At 40.3% G+C, this 22,833-nt stretch overlaps 1 protein-coding gene across 3 annotated transcripts in view; it reads left to right on the top strand.

Annotated features, from left to right (window-relative positions):
- The window catches only part of RIT2 (Ras like without CAAX 2), a 282,203-nt gene that overhangs the window by 160,345 nt on the left and 99,025 nt on the right, over window positions 1–22,833 (top strand). For all 3 annotated transcript variants that reach the window (XM_045021680.1, XM_045021681.1, XM_045021682.1), the window contains exon 4: window positions 1,614–1,805. In XM_045021680.1, the coding sequence (XP_044877615.1) occupies window positions 1,614–1,805 (192 nt within the window). The remainder of the gene's footprint in view (window positions 1–1,613; window positions 1,806–22,833) is intronic.

Here is a 22,833-nt window from a genome sequence, read left to right as displayed (position 1 = left end):
AAGGAAGGGATTCAGATAATGTGGAGGTTTGGATAATAGAGCAGAGACCCCAGGTCAGGACTGAGAGAAGGATGAGTCCCCAGCCACGGGGGAGGCCACTCTGCTGATGAATTGCTCCTGTGTGGTGTATGAAGCCTTCTGCAGCCCACCATATCTTGAGAGTGAGTGAGCTGGGCCATCATAGTGGAACTTTTTACAATATATAATATCTAATGGTTTTACAGTATCTTGGAAGGAAATTCCAGATTTTGACAAGTTCTAGTAAATTTGACAAAAAGCCACCTATTAATCTGCTAGTCTGGAGGTAAGTGTATGAGCTTTTCCCATGTGGAGATAATGTATTCTGAAATATGTGAGAAACTCCTTGATTAAAGGATGGATCACAATAACGGATAATGGTCAACAAGTATAGAGCCATCAATTGTGGATGATGGTGATCCATATGGCCTAGATGAATACCTTAGAGATGCGTAATGGTGATAATTTTAAAGGGGCATAGGGGTTTTAGGTGCATAATTCCCACTGAATTTCAGTGAGAGTTAGGGACCTTCCTCCCTTAAACTACCTTGAAAATCCTAATTTAAATTCTCGGGTGGGTAAAAGGTTCAGCTTACAGAGGCTGTCCAACATTTATAGGTATATTCTGAACTTTATCAGAGCCTCTTGAGTATGGAAATCTCACGAGAACATGTTCTGTCATGAGAATTCTCATTCAGACCAACTGTTGTCATAGAATTTGGGGCCCTTTCACTTTTATTCCAGGCTGTGATCAAGAAGAACAAAGGCACTTGAAAATGAAAGTTGTTTAAAAAAAAAAAATCTCAGGTGGCAATAATTGTATCTGGTTTTTGAACAGCAAAGCTTAAGATTTTCCAAATGTTATACTCTGAGTTCATACCCATTAACTTCAACAGGAGCAAGACCAAGGCATATGGTTCTTAACCAAAAGCTATCTTTAAAAAATGCTAATGTGGCAAAAAAAAGGTCCCATTGAGTTTGGGGTAGATTTTTGGAACAGTTTTTATTTTATTCAAAGTAGCTCACCCATCTGTAGTGATAGTGTCCCGCACTGGAATGGAAACTGGTGCCTTTTGAGGTGCTAGATGAAGAATAGAAGTTTTATTATGTATGTATGTATTATGTATGTCTTTCTTGTGTCAGGTCTTCTAGGGACTAATCCAAAGTCCACTCAAGTCAGTGGGACATGACAGGGCTCTGGATCAAGTCTATAGACAGGAGACAGGTCTAAGATTACTGTCTTTAGGTAATAATATCCAGGTGCTCTTCACTTCTGATCTGCGTAGTAAGCATACACCAACATACAGATATCATGGAAGAAGCTAGAAAAACATGAGACTAAGAAATATCAAGAATCAATACAAGATTGCTCATCTGTGAAAAAGAAATTGCCTAAGGAAAAACTAGGAGGTGAATTACTCAGAGACAAATTGCTGTCTTGGTCCCTGGAGGAAGACTAAATTTTGCTAAGCACTAGTTAAAAAAAGTAAACAATCAATCTAAAATTACCTTAGAAAAACTCTCACCACGTCCATTATTTATAGGCGGATTATTTTGTTTACTAAATTATAGAGCATGTCATTCTTACTCTGCAGGCAGAATTCACAGCCATGAGGGACCAATATATGCGAGGTGGAGAGGGTTTCATTATCTGCTATTCCATCACAGACCGCCAATCCTTTCAGGAAGCTGCAGAGTTTAAGGAGCTCATTTATCGTGTCCGGCACACTTATGACATCCCATTGGTGCTGGTGGGAAACAAAATAGATCTTGAGGAGTTCAGGCAGGTAAGTGAAGTTTCTTCCTGCTCTTTTTCCTCTGCTATGTTAGGAGTTTATGCAGCATGTGCCATATGGTACTGTTGAGAATTATTGACCCAGAATAGGCCTGGATCAAAGAGCAATGCACCAGAATTGTTAATAAATTAAGGTAAATATTACAGTTCATTTGTATTACCCTTTTCAATCTAAAGGACCCTAATCCACTCATATCCACAGCTAGCAGGTTTTGTAAACTGATCATATTTGCCCTGGAATCTACTGACGTACCAAACATGGAAACCCAGGATGCCATTTATACATAGTAGAATTGCACTTTAAATAAATGATCTAACTTGGGTATAGAAAAATATAACAGTTTAAAGTGCTGTCCTCTAGTTCATTAGCATCTGTGTTCACATGCATGACAATCTCCTTTTAGCATATCACGCCCATGTGTTCCTTCTTCTTTTCCTTAGAAAACCAAAAGCAACAATAGGAGTGAAATTAGTTTTGGGACTCTGAGAAACATCTAAAGAGTTTCACATTTCTTTCCAGATCATTGACTTTCTCCCTAAATCAGACTGAGACAAAAGCCTAATGGTGACAATCCAGCTGTAGCATAATGCTCAGCTTGAGGCCTTGAACAACAGTGCTCTGTGTAATATTCTGTAAAATACATGTAACTCTTGAGGTGCAATATATAGGGTGGAGGAAGGCATGTGAATTCAATCATTCCACTAAGATTATTCCATTACACATAATAGGAGTTCACTACATTTAATTTCTTTATCTAATGTTATCTATAATGAATTTTCAGCAAGTCACTACTTGCAATGATATTTGTGTTAAGAAAGATTTTTATTTCCCTCACCCTCTGTCAGACAGCCCCTGCAGTGTTGGGGAGAATGAAAGGCCCAGTGAAGTAGAGCAGTCACGGGGAGCTGAGGGAAACCTTCCCATTGTTGGGACCCTCCTTCCAGATGGTGTTGGGGTATCCTCTCACACTGAGGTTACCACTCCGGTGGAGGGAACTCCAATCACTAGAAAAAGGGAGGTGTTAGTAATGGGAGATTCAATCATTAGAAACATAGATAGCTGGGTTTGTGATGACTGGGAGAACTGTATGGTGATTTGCCTGCCTGGTGCGAAGGTTGCAGATCTCTCGAGGCATCTAGGTAGACTTATGTGTAGTGCTGGGGAGGAGCCAGTGGTCATGGTACATGTAGGTACCAATGACATAGGGAAGGGTAGGAGAGACATCCTGGAGGCCAAATTTAGGCTGCTAGGGAAGGGACTGAAATCCAGGACATCTATGGTGGCATTCTCAGAAATGCTCCCAGTTCCATGTGCAGGGCCAGGTAGGCAGGCAGAGCTTCAGAGTCTCAATGCGTGGATGAGACGATAGTGTCGAGAGGAGGGGTTTAGATTTATTAGAAACCGGGGAAACTTTTGGGATAGGGGGAGCCTATACAGGAGAGATAGGCTCCACCTAAACCAAAGTGGAACCAGACTGCTGGCACTTAGCATTAAAAAGGTTGCAGAGCAATTTTTAAACTAGAGATGGGGGGAAAGCGGACTGAATGTAGAGGAGTATGTGGATCGGAGAGAGACTTCTCTTAGAGGAGAGTCTATTGATAGAGAGTCTCTAGGTTTTAGTCAGGAGGAGAGGATGGAAGAAAATAAAGTAGGGGCCAGATCAGACAAGAAACATTCACATAAAAAAGAATCTGACACATCAGAAAAGGGCAGACAAATAAACAGTGCCAAGGTTTTTAAGTGCTTGTACACAAATGCTAGAAGTCTAAATAATAAGATGGGTGAACTAGAGTGCCTCGTGTTAAAGGAGGATATTGATATAATAGGCATCACAGAAACCTGATGGAGTGAGGACAATCAATGGGACACAATCATTCCGGGGTACAAAATATAACAGAAGGACAGAACAGGTCGTGCAGGGAGAGGCACTATATGTGAAAGAAAATATAGAATCAATATGAACCTATGAAGTAAAAATCTTAAGTGAATCCACATGTTCCATAGAATCTCTATGGATAGTAATTCCATGCTCTAATAAGAATATAACATTAGGGATCTATTATCGATCACCTGACCAGGACAGTGATAGTGATGATGAAATGCTAAGGGAGATAAGAGAGGCTATCAAAATAAAGAACCCAATAATAGTGGTGGATTTCAATTATCCCCATATTGACTTGGAACATTTCACCTCAGGATGAAATGCAGAGACAAAATTTCTCAATACTTTAAATGACTGCTTCTTGGAACAGCTGGTACAGGAACCCACAAGAGGAGAGGCAATTCTCAATTTAGTCCTGAGTGGAGCACAGGATCTGATCCAAGAGGTAACTATAACAGGACCGCTTGGAAATAGTGACCATAATATAATAACTTTTAACATTCTTGTGGTGGGAAGAACACCTCAACAGCCCAACAATGTGGCATTTAACTTCAGAAAGGGGAACTATGCAAAAATGAGGGAGTTAGTTAAACAGAAATTAAAAGGTACAGTGACTAGAGTGAAATCCCTGCAAGCTGCATGGACACTTTTCAAAGACACCATAATAGAGGCCCAACTTAAATGTATACCCCAAATTAAAAAACATAGCAAAAGAACTAAAAAAGAGCCATCGTGGCTTAACAACCATGTAAAAGAAGCAGTGGGAGATAAAAAGGCATCTTTTAAAAAGTGGAAGTCAAATCCTAGTGAGGTAAATAGAAAGGAGCATAAACACTGCAAAATTAAGTGTAAAAATGTAATAAGAAAAGCCAAAAAGGAGTTTGAAGAACAGCTAACCAAAAACTCCAAAGGTAATAACAAAATGTTTTTTAAGTACATCAGAACCAGGAAGCCTGCTAAACAACCAGTGGGGCTCCTGGATGATCGAGATACAAAAGGAGCGCTTAAAGGTAATAAAGCCATTGCGGAGAAACTAAATGGATTCTTTGCTTCAGTCTTCACAGCTGAGGATTTTAGGGAGATTCCCAAACCTGAGCCCGCTTTTGTAGGTGACAAATCTGAGGAATTGCCACAGATTGAGGTGTCACTAGAGGAGGATTTGGAATTAATTGGTAAACTTAACAGTAACAAGTCACTGGGACCAGATGGCATTCACCCAAGAGTTCTGAAAGTGAAATTGTGGAACTACTAACTATGGTTTGTAACCTGTCCTTTAAATCAGCTTCTGTAACCAATGACTGGAAGATAGCTAATGTAACGCCAATATTTAAAAAGGGCTTTAGAGGTGATCGCAGCAATGTCAGTACTGGGCAAATTAGTTAAAAAAATCATAAAGAATAAAATTGACAGACACATAGAAGAACATAAATTGTTGGGCAAAAGTCAACATGATTTCTGTAAAGGGAAATCATGTCTTACTAATCTATTGGAGTTCTTTGAAGGGGTCAACAAACATGTGGACAAAGGGGATCCAGTGGACATAGTGGACTTAGATTTCCAGAAAGCCTTTGACAAGGTCCCTCACCAAAGGCTCTTACATAAATTAAGTTGTCATGGGATAAGAGGGAAGATCCTTTCATGGATTGAGAACTGGTTAAAAGACAGGGAACAAAGGGAAGGAATAAATGGTAAATTTTAGAGGGGTAACTAGTGGTGTTCCCCAAGGGTCAGTCCTAGGACCAATCCTATTCAACTTATTCATAAATGATCTGGAGAAAAGGGTAAAAGGTGAGGTGGCAAAGTTTGCAGATGATACTAAACTGCTCAAGATAGTTAAGACCAAAGCAGACTGTGAAGAACTTCAAAAAGATCTCACAAAACTAAGTGATTGGGCAACAAAATGGCAAATGAAATTTAATGTGGATAAATGTAAAGTAATGCACATTGGGAAAAATAACTCCAACTATACATACAATATGATGGGGGCTAATTTAGCTACAACGAGTCAGGAAAAAGATCTTGGTCATCATGTATTGTTCTCTGAAGACATCCACGCAGTGTGCAGCAGCAGTCAAAAAACAAAACAGGATGTTAGGAATCATTAAAAAGGGGATAGAGAATAAGATTAAGAATATATTATTGCCCTTACATAAATCCATGGTATGCCCACATCTTGAATACCGAGTACAGATGTGGTCTCTTCATCTCAAAAAAGATATACTACCATTAGAAAAGGTTCAGAAAAGGGCAACTAAAATGATTAGGGGTTTGGAACGGGTCCCATATGAGGAGAGATTAAAGAGGCTAGGACTTTTCAGCTTGGAAAAGAGGAGACTAAGGTAGAGGGAGGTAGAGGTATATAAAATCATGAGTGATGTGGAGAAAGTGAATAAGGAAAAGTTATTTACTTGTTCCCATAATATAAGAATGAGGGGCCACCAAATGAAATTAATGGGCAGCAGGTTTAAAACAAATAAAAAGAAGTTCTTCTTCACACAGCGCACAGTCAACCTGTGGAACTCCTTGCCTGAGGAGGCTGGATAAATTCATGGAGGTTAAGTCCATTAATGGCTACTAGCCAGGATGGGTAAGGAATGGTGTCCCTAGCTTCTGTTTGTCAGAGGATGGTGATGGATGGCAGGAGAGAGATCACCTGATCATTACCTGTTAGGTTCACTCCCTCTGGGGCACCTGGCATTGGCCACTGTTGGTAGACAGGATACTGGGGTTGATGGACCTTTGGTCTGACCTAGTACAGCAATTCTTGTGTTCTTATGTTCTTATGTTATCTCTATAGTTCCCTGATTCTAAGCTTATGTTTTATTGGGCATTCAGGTTTGCATTAGTTGATGGGATAAATGGTCATACTCCTGACATAATGGTCTGTCACTAGTAAGTTTAGTAACCTTTCTCATCTAAAATATTAAGAGAGAGGCCTGATGAAACAAAACCAGTAATCCAAATATCCATTCAGTTTGAGGAACTTTGGACCAAGATCTGAATATTGTAAATAGACCTTTATGTCTATACTAGGCCACACCAAATTCCCAGATTCAGCCCTTCCTGGTATAAATATTATGAAAGCTGGGGTTTGGCTGCTGAACACTAAAATTTGTTACATGTTTGTCTTGTGAAAACCCAAAAATTATGCTATTAATGTTGAGATTTTAAAATATGTATTTCTGGCCAGTTATAAATGTGTCAAGTGTCACAATAAATTCAGCCATCTGTGCAATGGAAGATGATTGAAACTATATAACATACATATTAGAGAACTACAGAAAGTTGGATATTAATCTTTTCAGGTCTCAGAAGCTTAGGAAGAACAGTGTGGTCATCATTTGAAGGGGAGTCTTTATATGAAACTCCAAAGTGATACAGGAAGAGGTGCTGATAGCACTGATGCTAGAGATATGCCTCACTCCAAAGAGAACAAGAATGAGATGATAAAGTTCTTGAGTAAAACTTTCCAAAGTGCCTAAATGGCTTGAGTCCCATTTTCAAAAGTAATTTAGCCACTGAGAAGCCTAAATCCCATTGATTTTCAATATGCCTAAGTCATTTTTTAAAATGTCACTGTGGCTACCAAACTACTTAAGTGCTTTTGAAAATGTTACCCCTCAGGACTAGACCTGGTCAAAATCTTTTGAGTTAAAAATTCTTTAATTGAAAAATGGCTTTTTATTAGAACCATTTGTTGGTGTACGGTTTTTGTTTGTTTGTTTTTTGTAATAATCAGACTCTTTCTTTTTCACAGTGTTTCATAGTGGGTTTTTCCTAGTGCTTAATTTGGGAAGAAAAGTGCTGGAGCTCAACCAATAAAAATGGTGCCCTCCGCACAGTGTGATGTCATATGTCCAGTACATGAGAGGTCACACCTTGCATGCCAGGGACTGAAGAGATGCTGGGGCTGAGACCTGCCAAGCCTCAGGACAAATTAAGCTCTATTTTCCCCCTCAAAATGGCTATCACACATTTTTCTTTAGCAAAAACCATTTTGACAAAAACATTTATGATGAACTTCAAGCCCTGAGAAACAAAAGCAACTTCAAAATTTTGAATCATAGTGTTTTTCCTCCAACCAGCTCTACTCCTGCTACCTTTTGCAAGGTTAAGGCTGTTTTCCAAATGACTGCTATAGTGAGGGATCTCCTTAGTACCATGAACAGTGGACGACATCTGTGTTGATGTTGTTAGATCTATTAGCTGCCATTGACATCAGTGGTCATAAAATACTAAACCTAGAAGGAATGAGTGAAACTACATCAATGTACTTTTGCTCATGCCCCTTGGGCAGATCTCAGAAGATGCTTCTCCTCACTGGAATCCCTTATATATGGAGTCCAAGGCTCAATTTTATATGCTGAAGATGATGGAAGATAATTAGGTATGAGACTGTACCCATTCCTTTCCACTAGGACCTAATTACAGTACTCCAGTCTTCAGACATGGGGCTATTTTTAAAGGCCACCAAGAAACTTCAACCTGGAACAGCCTCCCTGCCAGATGAAAATGGACCATGGTCACTGGTGTTCAGTGGCCAATACTGTCTTCCAGTGCTCTGACAAACACAAATCAAGGTCTTGATTCAGAATTTTTTTTTAAGCCTCTAGGGAGCTTGGACTAATCTGCCTTAGAACTTCTCCCTCCGTGACCTCTCTACAGCAGTCAGCAAACACTCTAACACTTCAGACAGGATATCCTCAGCTGACCTACCTTCTGGGCTATTGTCTGTCGAACTCCCTGCCACTAGAAATTAGAGCGAGGACACACTTTGAATCTTTTCTCCAGCAAAAGCTTTCCTCTAGGCTAAATCTACAAGCCAGGGGTGTGATTTCCTCTGCTCACGTACATGGACTTGTGGTAGATCGATGAATACGGCTGCTGCCTGTGGTACTGTGCCTACGCTGCTTATACGCATTCTAGGTCTCACAGGACTCTGCAAATATGTGTGTGGGAGCTGCGGAATCACATCCCAGGCTCATAGCGTTGATGTAGCTTTAGTAATAAGGATATTAGGTGAAAGACCTATTAATCTCCTTTCAGGAAGACAGACGAGCACTGGATAATGTGGTGGTTTTCTGAGTAAAATCTACATTATTGATATACAACAGAAATAAAAGTAATGTTTTTTACAAGATGGAAATATGCTTCTTTAGGTCCCAATTGCATAAGGCACCTAAGCCAATCTCCAGCTTTAACCATGTCAGTAGTCCATTGGTCTTCAGTGTGTTTACTCATGTGCATAAGTTTTTGCAGATTCAGGGCCTGAATGAGCTTTTTGTTGAACACAGCTGGATAAAATGAGTAGCTGTGACTGTTCACATGCTTAAAGTTAGGCACATGCTTAAGTACCTTGCAGAATTGGGTCTTAATTCTGTTCATGGGGCTATATTAAAAATGCTTCATTTTAATTGCAGATTAATTCTTTTTCTTGTAGGTAGCATGAATCATTGTACCTACCAGTACAAAGCAATGTGACAAAACAGACTATAACAAACAGTGAGAAAGAAAACTACCCAATTAAAGCTACTAAGGGAATGTTACATAGGCAGAATGCAATTACCCAAATTGGAATTTGGCCAGGGTACCAAGGCTAACACTAAGACTTTTGTTAAAGACATTTTCATACTAAAGTCATTAAAGATACATTTCCAAATGCTTTGAATAATATGACAGTAACATTAGCTCCAATGTTCCTTAACGCTGTTTCCATTTAACCACAATTTCATAACAATCAGACAGGCCGTAGGAGTTGGGTCAGCAAAGCTACTGTTTGAATTGCTATCCCCTACACAATTAAATTAATGATGTATGTCATCTCTCTCAAATCTATCAATGGTGATATGAGAACAAGAATAATCTGCAATTAAAATTAAGCATATGAAACAACACTACTAAAAATGAGCTTATTATTTTTAAATAAGGTTTCCTTTTTTGATGCCTCCAGTGAATTTTTTTAAGCATCTCTTGTGCAATCCAAATGTATACTTACGTGCCTCCTGCAGTGGAGCTAAGGTCAGTCACATGCTTGACAAATCTGCTGAATCATGACCTTTGGAGAATCTCTTTAGGTTAGAGTGTGTTTTCGGTGGGTTGGCTCGTTCAGATCTTGGTCTTAGGTTTCTAATTCTTATCTTTAATCAGGGCAATAAATGCATGACTAAAGACCAATTTAATACCAATGACATTTTACATTTAAGTAATTAGATTAATAAAGATAGGCAGTGTATGTATTTTAATTTCAATTAGATTATTGAAAAACTTTAAGGGCCAGATCCTTAGCTGGTGTAAATAGACATACCTCCACTGACTTCAATGGAAATACACCAATTTACACTAACTGAGGATCTGGCTCTTAATGAGCTTTAAAATCTGTCATAGATAAAGATTTAATCTAATTAAAACAGTACCACTTAAGAATAGATTTAATAGGGCACTTAATTTAAATTATATTGATTTGATTAATTCAAACACAGTTAAACATAGACATGGTCACGGTGTTAAAAGCTGCCAGAGTGTGATTGAAGCATTTGCATAGATTGTTTCTATTGGCCCCCAGCATGTAGGCATCTACAATATAAGCTCAAGAAGTCCCACAATGCCCATCAAAGTGCCTCCACTCTGACCATGAGAGAATACCTCTTGGTGTACAAGGGCAGCTTATGTTTCGCTCAGCCCTTGCACTCTCTGGGAAGCCTGTCACCAAAGATGTTAGTTCTACTAATTACAGCCCTGATCCTGCAAAGAATTACACACTTGTTTATCTTTTAGCACGACTAGCTTCGCTGGCTTCATGTATAAATCTTTACATAATCCGTGCCTGTGATTGCATATTTTTTTTCACACTAGGAAACCATGAGAGCACTCTTTTAAACTGAACGTTATCAGATGCTGTGTTCATTTATTGTATTTGTGTGGTTACATTAAAACTCTAGGGGTCACTGTGCCATGTGCCCAGATAATATCTAGATCTGTAGTATGGTACTTGAGCAGGTTTTCTTGATCCTAACTAGCTGTCTTTGGAACATTCAGACTTAGATGTTAATTCTTTTGACCTGAATTTGGGCAAGATGAACATAAGAACGACCATACTGGATCAGACTAATGGTCCATCTAGCCCAGTATCTTGTCTTCCAACATTGGCCAATGCCAGATGCCTCAGAGAGAATGAACAGAACAAGTAATCATCAAGTGATCCATCCCCTGTCTCAGCTTCTGCTGAACAAAGGCTAGGGACACTATCCCTGCCCATCCTGGCTAATAGCCATTGATGGACCTATCCTCCATGAATGTATCTAGTTATTTTTTGAACCCTGTTTATAGTTTTGGCTTTCATAACATCCCCCAGCATACAGTTCCATAGGTTGATTGTGCAATGCATGAAGAAGTACTTCCTTTTGTTTGTTTTAAACTTGCTGCCTATTAATTTCATTTGGTAACCCTAGTTCTTGTGTTAGTGAAGGAGTAAATAACACTTCCTTATTACCTTATGAGCTTAGTGGTTTCATGAATGAGAGTTAACATTATGTTGCTGCTGTGAAAAAGGCAAATATCACTCCGGGGTGTATTAATAGGAATGTTATATGTCAGACACAGGAGGTAATTGTTCCATTCTACTTAGTACTGGGGAGACCTCACCTGAGATATTATATTCAGTTTTGGGCATCACAGTCTAGGAAAGATGTGAAGAAACTGGAAAAAGTCCAGAGGAGAGCAGCAAAAATATGAGGTTTAGAAAATACGATTATGAGGAAAGGTTGGAAGAATTGGATGCATTTCGTCTATAGAAGAGAAGGCTGAGGGGGCACATGGTAACAGTTATATAAAAAATTGTTATCATGAGGATTATGTTCTCCTTATCCACCAAGGGTAGGACAAGCAGTAATAATGTTAGATTGCAGCTACTGACATCTAGGTTAGAGATGAGGCAAATCTTTATAGCTAAGGGTAGTTAGGCACTGGAACAGTTTAGGTTGTTAAAAGCCTCCAGGGATGGGAATTCTGCAACAGGTTAGACAAACACCTGTCAGAGATGGTCTAGGTATATTTAATCAAGCCTTGGCATGAGAAAATGGACTAGATGACCTTTTGAGCTCCCTTCCAGCCCCTACATTTCTATGATTTTTGACGTACCAGTAACACCAACTTTTTGACTCTACGCTACAAATGTACAGTGGTACAGCTTCACCACTGTAGTGCTTCTTGTGAAGACACTCTAAAGCGATGGGAGAGAGCTCCACCATCAGCTTAACTCCACCTCTGTGAGAGGCAGTAGCTATGTCGCTGGGAGAAGCTCTCCCGCTAACAAAGCACTCTCCATACTGGTGCTTAGGTTGGTATAACTGTGTCTCTTGGGGTGTGAATAATCCACACCTCTGAGCAACAGAATTATGTCAAAGTCATTCTGTAGTGTAGAGCAGTGCTGAGGGGTTTTTTTTGGTTTTTTTTTCCCCTGTGCAGTCATCTCATCACCATCTCTGGAACGTTTCCAAGATATATCCCAAGCTGTCTGGCAGAGACTTTGAGATACTTAAAACATAAGCCTATACTCTATTTTTTTTTTTGGTCTGGTAGACTGCTATGAAGAAATAATTGCTGAACTTCCTTTCACCCCCATTAGTCACTGGTACTGTGGAATTCTGAACAGATTATCTCAGTAGTTGGCGGGCGGTGTGTGTGTGTAGGGGGGAAATCCACTGCCTACTGTTACCACTTTGCTGCAGTTAACAATAGTAATAGCTTATGTTTTAAAAATGCCTTTCATGATGAGGGATCCCAAAGCATTTTATAGACTTTATTTTGTGAGTGGAAGGGCACACAGCAGATATTTGAGTCTACGCTCTCTCCAATCATCAAAGCACAATACAGCTGTACTACTGGATTTATTGTTGTTCCTCAACACTAATAGTAGCAATAGTTACGCCCTTTGCTACCTTTGTCTGACACAGTGACAGTGGCCTTCCTTTCAGATGCAAACCTAGCCACAGTGATTCATGGTTTTGCCACCTACAGGTGAGAATGTTGCAATGTGCTCTACCTGGCTTTGATCAGGAGGCATGTGCTGAAGCTTCATCTGGTCCAACATGCAGCAGCCCATCTGCTAGGCAATGTAAATCACATCATGTAAGTGCTTATTCCCTGCATTGTCTTCCTATCCTGTCCCAAATCCACTTCCAGATCTTTAAGTCCACCTTTAAAAGTCTGAATGGGTTAGGGTCTGTATATGTTAGAGGCCACCTCTGTCTTCATGATCCAGTATAACAGTTTCATTCAGCAGCTGGTGAAGCCCAAGATAAAAGTCTTATAGGATGCATCTCTGCAGGCTTTCCCTAAATAACTTTTGTTAAATAAATGGGAACACTTCTGATAGAGACATAACCAGCATAACCCAATCAATGGAAGGCTGGAGCACAAAGTCAATCTGGGAAAATTCTTCAAAGCATTTCGTGTGAATGTTTTGTTTTGTTTTTTAAACAAATCTACTTTGTCCCTGTTCATGTCCCTTTAATGTTCATTTTTAATTAACATTTGGGTGATAAAGTTTTGCTGGCATCAATGCTTCAAGAAAGTGAATTAAGTTTAGAAATACCTGCAATTATCTCTCCCTTGCTATATATTGTATCACATGAAACACCACCCCTTTAAGAATATATTTTCACTCTTGAAGTTCTCTGCTAACTTAAAAATTATTTTTGTTTTGTTATTTTCATGACACTGAATTCCCTGAACATCTGAAAATAAAAGCTTTGAAGTAGCAGCCACACTTATCTCATCTTAGTCATTTTCTTGTCTTCCCAAAAATAAATCTAGAAGTTTCTCTTCAGTTCCTTTTAAAAATCTCTATTTTCTGTTGCATTAACTGTTAATTAGATCTCATTCCGTAAGAAATGATAGTCTGCTGAAGGGATTTTTTTTCCACCACATTTTGTCACTCCTTTCTATCCCGAGATCTCTCCTTATGACATTGCAATAACCTCTTTCAGTGCTACTACTCCACTGCCAAAACAAAATACATCTTGTATATTTTTTCTCTCTGCCAAGACAATAGGTGGGATTTTATTTAGCAATTTTCAGTCTCATGCAAAGAAACACTATTATTAGCTTTTTTCCCCTCTAACAACTGTTCAGTTATGCTTACTTAATCTGTCATTCCAATACTTCTATATTTCATAATCAAAGCACATGCATGCATTCATATTACTTTAAACTGTGACTAAACTGACCAAGCACACAAACTGCTGTAATGAATCTGCTACTGGCTCACTGCTGGGCCCAGTGTTAATCCCCAGTCCAGCCTCCAGCCAGTACAGGACACCATAATCTCTCCAGCACAGTAAAAAAGCACTAGTTGCAGAAGGAAGGCCAGATATCTGGCTGCCTGAACACGGGAACTGAAGGGCATACGAGCTGGATGGAGAAACACTGTTTTGCTAGCAGAGATCCAACAGTAGCCATTGCAGGAGGATACAGGGCTCTGACCAGAAAGCAATAGGATGGTGTGGAAGGGTGAGACCAGCCTGTGTCCTCTCTCATACCTCTGGACTAGACTGCCCCTAGGGTCTGAGGTGTGAACTGTCAGGCATATCTTTGAAGTATATGACCATTAAAGCATCATGTCAAGGGACCTTCCACCTTTTATTTCTGGTAGCTCTAGTAATGGAATCCTTTCTTTTTATGTGAAATATCAAGAATACTCAGGAATTCACCAAGGTCTCGAGCCTGAGCGGCATAGAGCTTGGAGCACTTACTGTTACACCTCTGAACATGTGGTATAGACAAAATGCTACCAGCCCCTAGCAACTGATGTGCCACAGTTCTCACAGTGATATCCTGCAGCGGGGGGTGGGTTACACAGTGAATACATGATAGAAACACAGCTGGCAGGGAATGTCATTTGCTTGGACACTTTGGGCCTTAATGTTAGTTTTTTGCCATTGAATATGTTAGTGCAGAGGTAAGGTTGCTTGGTGGCATGTTGGCCCCTTGCAGAACACTGTGTTGTGCAAAGCGCACACTTCTGAAAACCAGGAACTTCACAGTGAAGGTCGCCCATGCACCACTATCTCCCCTCTCTTTCAGCAATTCCCCTATGTGCCTTGTTAACACACATACCTTCACTGGGGACAGAGGATGGATCACTTGATGATTACTTGTCAAGTATCAGAGGGGTAGCTGTGTTAGTCTGGATCTGATTACTTGTTCTGTTCCATACCCTGTGAAGTGCCTGGTATTGGCCACTGTTGGAAGACAGGATACTGGGTTAGATGGACCATTGGTCTGATCCAATATGGCAGTTCTCATTTGCCACTCACACAGTTGCTGAAATGTAAAAGCTTTTCATCTCCTTTTGCTACCCCCGTGCTCTCTCCCACAGGATTTCATCTAACCATATTAAAGGATAAAAAAGAAAAAGAAAAAAGCCCATGCCACTTTTCCTTTGAGAGGTGCCTCAATATGCACATACTCTTACTGGCCCTTGGCACTAACATTCAGAAGTGTCTGGATCCTGGTCTACACTCACACACTTTGTATTCTTTCTGGAGAAATTGGCTGCACATGCACAACTTAAGAACCACTTCACAGCCTTTTACAACTCTCTTACTCTTACTCACAGGATACCTTCACAGCCTGCACTTTCACTTAGCCATCACCAAAGTATTAGAATCCTGTCATGTTCCACCCCAGTGCTGTCAATATCCTCTGTAAGAAAAGCCCAATGCCTTGCTACTGATATATCCTACTCCTGGAAACCCAATAGATACTGATATATCCTACTCAATTCTGCGCTAAAATGATGCATATTGGATCCTGACAGTACACATGCACCTCTTCTCTTTGGTCATACCCAGTGGAGGGTGAAAAATATGGATCTGCTTATATCACAATCACCGCGCTCTCACGCATCTCAACATAATCTGCATGTGTCCTCATATCACAAACGCTTTCACCAACCAGGCTCAACTATTGCCTTAACTGTTTAGTGTAGGCACAAATAACACCTAACTTACTGACTTCAGCTGGAAGGTGTGTAAATAATTCCCATTGGCTACTGCCAGCTGCAGGCACCAGCAGGAAGGTGAGCTGGGCAGTGCTTTCCGCCCCTCCCCCTCCATTTTTTTAATTTTGATCCTTCAATAGGCTTAGATAGAATCTTCTGAATGACTTGTAAAAGGAGGTGAAGCACATGTACATTTCAGCAATTGTGGTGTTGGCAAAGTAAAGATGTGTGTGTGGAAACAGGGCATATTGGGGCATTGCTGAAAGAAGGTATTTTAAGGGTGCATCAGTAAACTTAATTGTGCATTTCCTGGTTTTCAGAATTTTGCTCAACTTAACATTCTGTAAGGGGATATCATACAATGCTGCAATCTTAATGTTGCATTAACCTCATTTGTTGCCATTGAATTTCCTAGTTTTTGTTTTTAAATAGGAAAAGATATGTTGCTGGAAAGAGTAAGTAGTCATGTAGGCAATTATACATATAACGTCCTGCAATTTGTATACCAAGCCAAATCAGCAATCCCCAGGTCAGGAATCGGCAATTTTTCACTCCCCTGAGCAATGTAGTTATTTTCTAGTGTATACCTGGCCTGAGATTGTGCTAAGTAGTTCTCTAAAACCAGAAATACTAAGCACTATCTCAGTCATCAGTAGCATATAAAGGATCAAATAATAGGGCTCTGGGGGAGTTAATTTGCTATGAATTACAACCAGTTGGCTAATTAACATCCCTGGCATTCCCCAGAGTCCAAAGTATTTGATTGTGTAGAGAAGCCCTAAGACAAGATGGACATTGGCAGACCAATATGAGTGTATAAGAGAACAATGAGACAACATTGTTCAGCATGCTGGATTGTGGTCTCAGCAGACTAGTAGCCTGGCTAGATGTCTCTGTGGGAGGGTAAAGGCCACTGAGATCTTACTTTCCTTCCTAGAAGGAAGTGGGGGTAAAGTGAGTGGAGCCTTGGTTATATATTCTCCTCCTAACATATCAGCCATCTTGTATGGGGAATTAAGGTGCAACAATGAAAGAACTGTATAATTTATTTCCTACCTTGTGTGAGTGGGAAGCAGGAACATGGTTATCAATCACAGTCTGGTGTCTGGGTTGGGTAGGGATGGCTGGAAAACAAGAATTTCATTACACATACACACACACACACAAAAAGAGGACCCAAAATTTGGTTTAATATGGAACAAATAAATGAGACCTTTTGACATTGTTCATTAAAAAAATGAGAGCGCTAGATCAACTCACCCCAGAATAGCCTGGTGGTGGGATGTACTTGCATCAGGTTCAAGTCCATGCTTTGTCCTAAACACTAGACTGTTTTCAGGTCTCTCTCTTGCAAGGTGTCCATCTACTTAGTTCTTATTGATTATTTGTTATGGCCCCAATTCAGGGAAACACTTAACACATTTTTACTTGAATTTTTTGTGTATTCTTGAAATTAGGCTATACACGAATAAAGATGCTTTCCTGAAATGGGGCCAAAATGAACACATTTGTAAACCTCAAAATCTGTTAGAAGATCAATTGGTGAGCAAAAGAGGTAAAATGTTTTGAATGAATTGTTTTCTGCAAAGAGTTTGCCCATGTCTAGTAGCCTGGATGATTTCTTTTGTGCTAGTACAACAGTAATTCAAGTTACTTTGAAGAAGAAAATTTGCCAGAACTTAATTACTGCTTGTTATGGTATCACAAATAATTAGAGCCCGACCCAACATTTAAAAAGAAAGGAGGATTAATCTGTTTAATCATTTTTGTTTTTAAAGGCTCATTTGCAGTCCTGACTTACAAACTTGTTTTTTTCAGACAAAGGAGGAAATTAGAGCAATTTATTTAGCTCTAGAAGTGCCAACTTGGCTAAGAATAGTAACGTTATCTCCACACACAAATGCCTGTGACACAGCTAAATCTGTGCAGTCGTGACAGCTAAAAAAAAAAAAAAGACAAAAAATAAATAAAACGTACCCAAAACCAACAACAACACTGAAAGGGAAAAATGGCTTATATCTTCCTAGAAATGTTTATTCACTAGAACTATTGTTTGGCCAAGACAGTCAAATACGTGCCTAAAGTTAAATTTCCAAATCATGACTTAGGTTACTAAATAAGGGTCACTTAATATAAAGATGTCAATAAAGCCTGGAAAATTGCATATAATAAAAAGTATGTTAAAAGAATGCTGTTAAGGTTGCAAGTCAAGCAATCAAAAGTTAAAGAATGCCAGTGTACCAGGGTGGCTTGCCCATGGGTTGGATGGCTGGTGCTAAGCCAGCCCTGATTAAACAATGAGCTCCCCCCCTGAAAGGAATAAGGGATACCAATCTAAAAGGCTTCAGTAAGCTGCAGGAAAGAGGTACTTGAAAGAAGTAGCTGAGGCAGGTCTACACTTAAAAGGCTGCAGTGGTGCAGTTGCAGTGCTTAATGAAGATGCTTTATGCTGACAGGAGAGTGCCCTCCTGTCAGTGTAGATAAACCACCTCCTCAAGAGATAGCAGCTATGTCAACAAGAGAAGCTCTCCGGCCAACATAACACTCTCTACACTGTCACTTAGGCTGGAATAATTCCATTGCTCAGGGGTGTGGATTTTTCACACCCCTGAGAGATGGAGTTATACCGAAGTAATTTGGTAGAGTAGATCAGCCCTGGGACTGCCAGAGGCAGGAGGCCTGGCAGTAAACTGGGGGATGCTCAGGAAAACAGAATCCTGAGAAGCTGTAGCTGACCTCAAGAAAGAGCTACAGGGAGCAAGACTGTCTCCTGCAGAGACGCTGAACCATGACCCAGCTCTGGGAAAGATGGCTGAGAAAGGAAGAGAGACACTGAACTGAGGTTGGGGCCTGAAAGGCCAATGTGCACCTGAGGACTGAATAAATTGGACCCCCGGTGTGGAATGCTTAAATTTCCCTGTGGACTGTGTCTAGGTTGTTTAAGGAACCCTCTGAAAGAGGTAACAGGGGAGGGCAGTGTGCAAAAGCATCCCTGGCCATGAGGGGACACTCGGGAGACACTAAGTGCCCACCATACTGCTGCAAGATTTAAGGTTGCTTGTGCAACTTCAAGTGAGCCCCCTTGTGGATACACATGGTGATACAGTTATTAACTACATTATATACTATTTCCTTCCTAAGACCTTTGCCTTGCTGTTTTTGTAAAGGGATTTTCGATTTACTTGGGGGGGAAAATGAGAAGGGTGTTAATTCAATGCATACTACTCTAATGGGCTGTCACCTGGGAAAGGAGTAGGACGCTGAGTTGCTATGGGAAGAAGTTGCAGTTGTAGACTGACTTGTTTAAAAATACTTCAGAAGAAAATAAATACATAAAAACAACCTCACTCAGTTAGAACATTTCATTTCCGAGGTTCCCTGGGGGCATAGACAGTGGTTAGACACAGGGCCACTCTGCTTATTGAGTGAAACACAGTTCTATAACTACCGGTTTCCAACAGCATGGTGTAGGTTTACTCTATTTGGATCTCTGGCAGGGGGTTGTAAAAGAGGAACCAGCTAACATGGGCTGAGCTACCTATACAAGAGGAAATTTCTCCAATCTGTGTGAGGGATTTTACTTTCCCCATGCCAGACTTTGAGACATCTATCATGTCTCCTATCCCAGGAATAATCTACTAATTAACATACATCAAGCTCTCTTTCTTCTCTTTTATGATAACATCTTAAAATCCACCTCCTCTTTGAATCATTCCTGCTACATTGACCATATCCCATTCTGCACAATACCATACCCCATTTTGTTTCAAATTGCACAGTATTATTTTCACCGTGGGGCAAGGAGTCGTCAACAAATCCAATGTTCAATGTCACGCGCACCAATGTTGCTAGATAAATAACTTTGTACAAAAGGAACATTATAATAAGTACGTAGAGGGGACGGAAGAGTTAGGTAAGCTTTTTACAGACTTCAAATAAGGTTTCATTTTAAGGTTTGAATCATTTCTTAGGACCATAGATTGTTAAAGCTGGAAAAAATCTAATATATCAGCAATTCCCTTCCCCTCTGAAGACAGAAGATAGAGACTGAGGCCAGGTCGACATCTAAAACTTAAGATGATCTAGCTATTTAACTCAAGACTGTGAAAAATTTCTCAAAATATTTATGTCAATCAAATTCCCAGTGTAGCTATGCCTAGGTCCATGGAAGGATTCTTCTGTTGACCTAGCTACCACCCATCAGAGAGGTGGATTACCTATATCGAAGGAAAAACTCCCTCTATTGATGTAGGAAGCATTTACTCTATGGCATTACAGTGGCACAGCTACAGTGCCAAATCTGTGCCACTGTAGCAGCTGTAGTGTAGATATACCCTGCTTCCGATCTGACTTACTCAGCACTTACACCAGTGTATCTCCATTGACTTCAGTGGATTTACTCCAGATTTGCCATGTAAGAGAGAGCAGAGTTGGGTCTATAATTTCCTGATTTAGGATGTGTTATTTCCTACAAACTAGATCTAAAGGCTGCTCCCTTTGAAGCAAATGGAAAAATCCTTCATGATGTCTGTGGGAACCAAATCAGGCCCTTTGTTATGTTATTTGAACTCATTTTGAATAACTAGTTCACTTCTGAATAAACACCTCTCTCTTTTTTATTGCTTAATATAATCCAAAAGGTTAATAAGGAAGAAAATTTAAGACGTGTCAGTCTTTTATCATCTGCTGTAAACATGAACACAAATGTGTTTTTAATCAACACCAACAATATGTGGAGGGCAGGGTAGGCTCCTTCACAACACGGCACCCTCTGGATGTTCCTGTCATTTATGGCTAATCACTGGAATTTGTAGTCAGCTCCACTTCTCCAAGGTGTTGGTGGAGAGAGTGTGTCTACATTTAATTATTTTTGTCACCACCAAATCCCTTTCTTCTTCTCTGTGCAGCGGGCCAGGATAATTTCTTACACTCCCCTCCCTGCTATGACTCCTGATTTTTGTATATTATTATGAATATTCTTACTGTTGAAAAGTAATACTTGCCTTTGCTTGTAAATCTTTCTTCACCATCAGCCTCCATGGTTTTATGGACTTCAGCCCTGAGGAAAGCCAGATAATGCTTGCTTTTTACTCTCTGAGATGGGACCCGCCTTATCCAGACTGAGCCTCAGCTTCACAACCAGACACTGATCTCATGCAACTGCACCAGCTAGGGAAAATATGATGGTGGTTCAGAACTGAGCCCCAACACCACACACCAAATCCCTTTCCTAAGGACCTGATCCAGCTCCCATTAAAGACTAGAATAGGTGGGAGGGATAGCTCAGTGGTTTGAGCATTGGCCTGCTAAACCCAGGGTTGTGAATTCAGCCCTTGAGGGGGCCACTTAGGGACCTGGGGCAAAATCAGTACTTGGTCCTGCTAGTGAAGGCAGGGGGCTGAACTCAAGGAGCTTTCAGGGTCCCTTCCAGGTCTATGAGATAGATATATCTCCATATATGATCATAGAATCCCACTGACTTCACTGGGACTTGGACCAGGCTCTAACTCTCCCAGATGCTTCATGTGTACATTAAAAAAAGAGAGGGGGAAACAGAGAACCTGACAGTAGCTCATTTGAGAGAATCTTCAAGGCAGAAATGCAGTTGCCCAAAACTCTGGGATCTCTCACGGAGGAAGAATTGAGGTTACTCCATCTCTTCTGCTGTGCATGTTGATGTGTCAGCAGCAGTTCATGGTGAATAGCACTAAAACCAGCTGACAGGCTTAAAAGAAACAGCATGCACATGACTTAGAAATGCTGTGGTGGATGCAAAGAAAATCTTTCTTCAATGCCTGAACAGCCACATTGTAGGAGTTCAAAAATTCTTTACGTTGCAATCATTCTGACTCTTGGCATGAGACTTCTGCTATGGTGTTATAGCTGTTTTCCCTGTCACTTCATCCATTATAGATCAACCATTGGTAGGCAGGGGACTCTCCATCACTGGAGGTTTTTAAGAACAGGGAAGGTTTAGATAATACTTAGTCCTGCCTCAGTGCAGGGGCCTGGACTAGATGACCTATTGAGGTCCCTTCCAGTCCTCTATTAATATGATCTGTGAGGTTGATTTGGGTGAGGATTGGTGCTCATAGGCTGTGATTCAAAGAAATCACTCCTATTCAGAGAAAAAACACTTACACATGCACATATTTTAAAGCAAGTGTTTAAGTCCCCAGTCCCTTTGATTTTAATGGGACAATGGTGGAGAGTTAATCATGTGCTTAAGTGCTTTGCTGAATAGAGGCCGTAGGACCTGATTGAAAGGCCATCGAAGTCAATGTGCTTCTTTTCATTGACCTCAATGGGCTTTGGACCAGGCAGTCCTTTTCCAGGAGGACAAAGGGTAGCAACACCACCACATTTGGCTCTAAACACTTTTATTGGCAGTCTATGGCTATGTCTACCCTACATGAGCACAGTGGACCTAATTACAGTGATAGAAGGGATTCTTCTGTTACTGGAGTAAATCCATATCTCCGAGAGGTGGTAGCTAAGTCAACAGAAGAATTCTTCCATCCACGTAATGGTGTCTACATCGGGGCTTCAGTCAGATTAATTACATTGCACAGGGTGTGAAAACTTTCACAGTCCTGAATGATGTAGGTAAGTGGACCTAACTTTGTAGTGTAGACCAGCCCTCAGCAGATGGAAGGATTTAATAGGCAGAGGAATTGAATTTCTCTCTGTTTTATTGCTCCTCCTAGATAAGAATTGAAGCACATCATCAGGGGTTTGTGGGAAAGTATAAAGTGCCATGGCTCAGGCCGGTCTTCTGTGAACAAATATAAGACTTCTTTCCCCAGGACTGTCGATCCATCAACATTCATGTAATTTAAATTTACTACGAAAAGGAGAAAACAAAATGTTATTCATTTTGGAACCATAACACATGGAAAGAATTTTATTTTTGTCCGAACAGCATGGCATTTTTAATGCAGAATATCTACAGGTAGAAAATAATTGCTTTTTATGGAGCATAGGTATAATAAACATGAGGTAAACAGGATGTGCTTAAAATAAATGTTACTAGAGAACTTTAATAGGGTTCTTTGATTTCACACACACACACACACACACACACTTAAATTAGACCCTTAGTACTATGCCAAACTTTTACAGCAGTATATGATAGC

The sequence above is a fragment of the Mauremys mutica genome, chromosome 6 (assembly GCF_020497125.1).
Source record: "Mauremys mutica isolate MM-2020 ecotype Southern chromosome 6, ASM2049712v1, whole genome shotgun sequence".
NCBI lineage: Eukaryota > Metazoa > Chordata > Testudines > Geoemydidae > Mauremys > Mauremys mutica.
The sequence above is the reverse complement of the archived record's forward strand: the minus strand, read 5'-3'. Positions and strand labels throughout refer to the sequence as shown.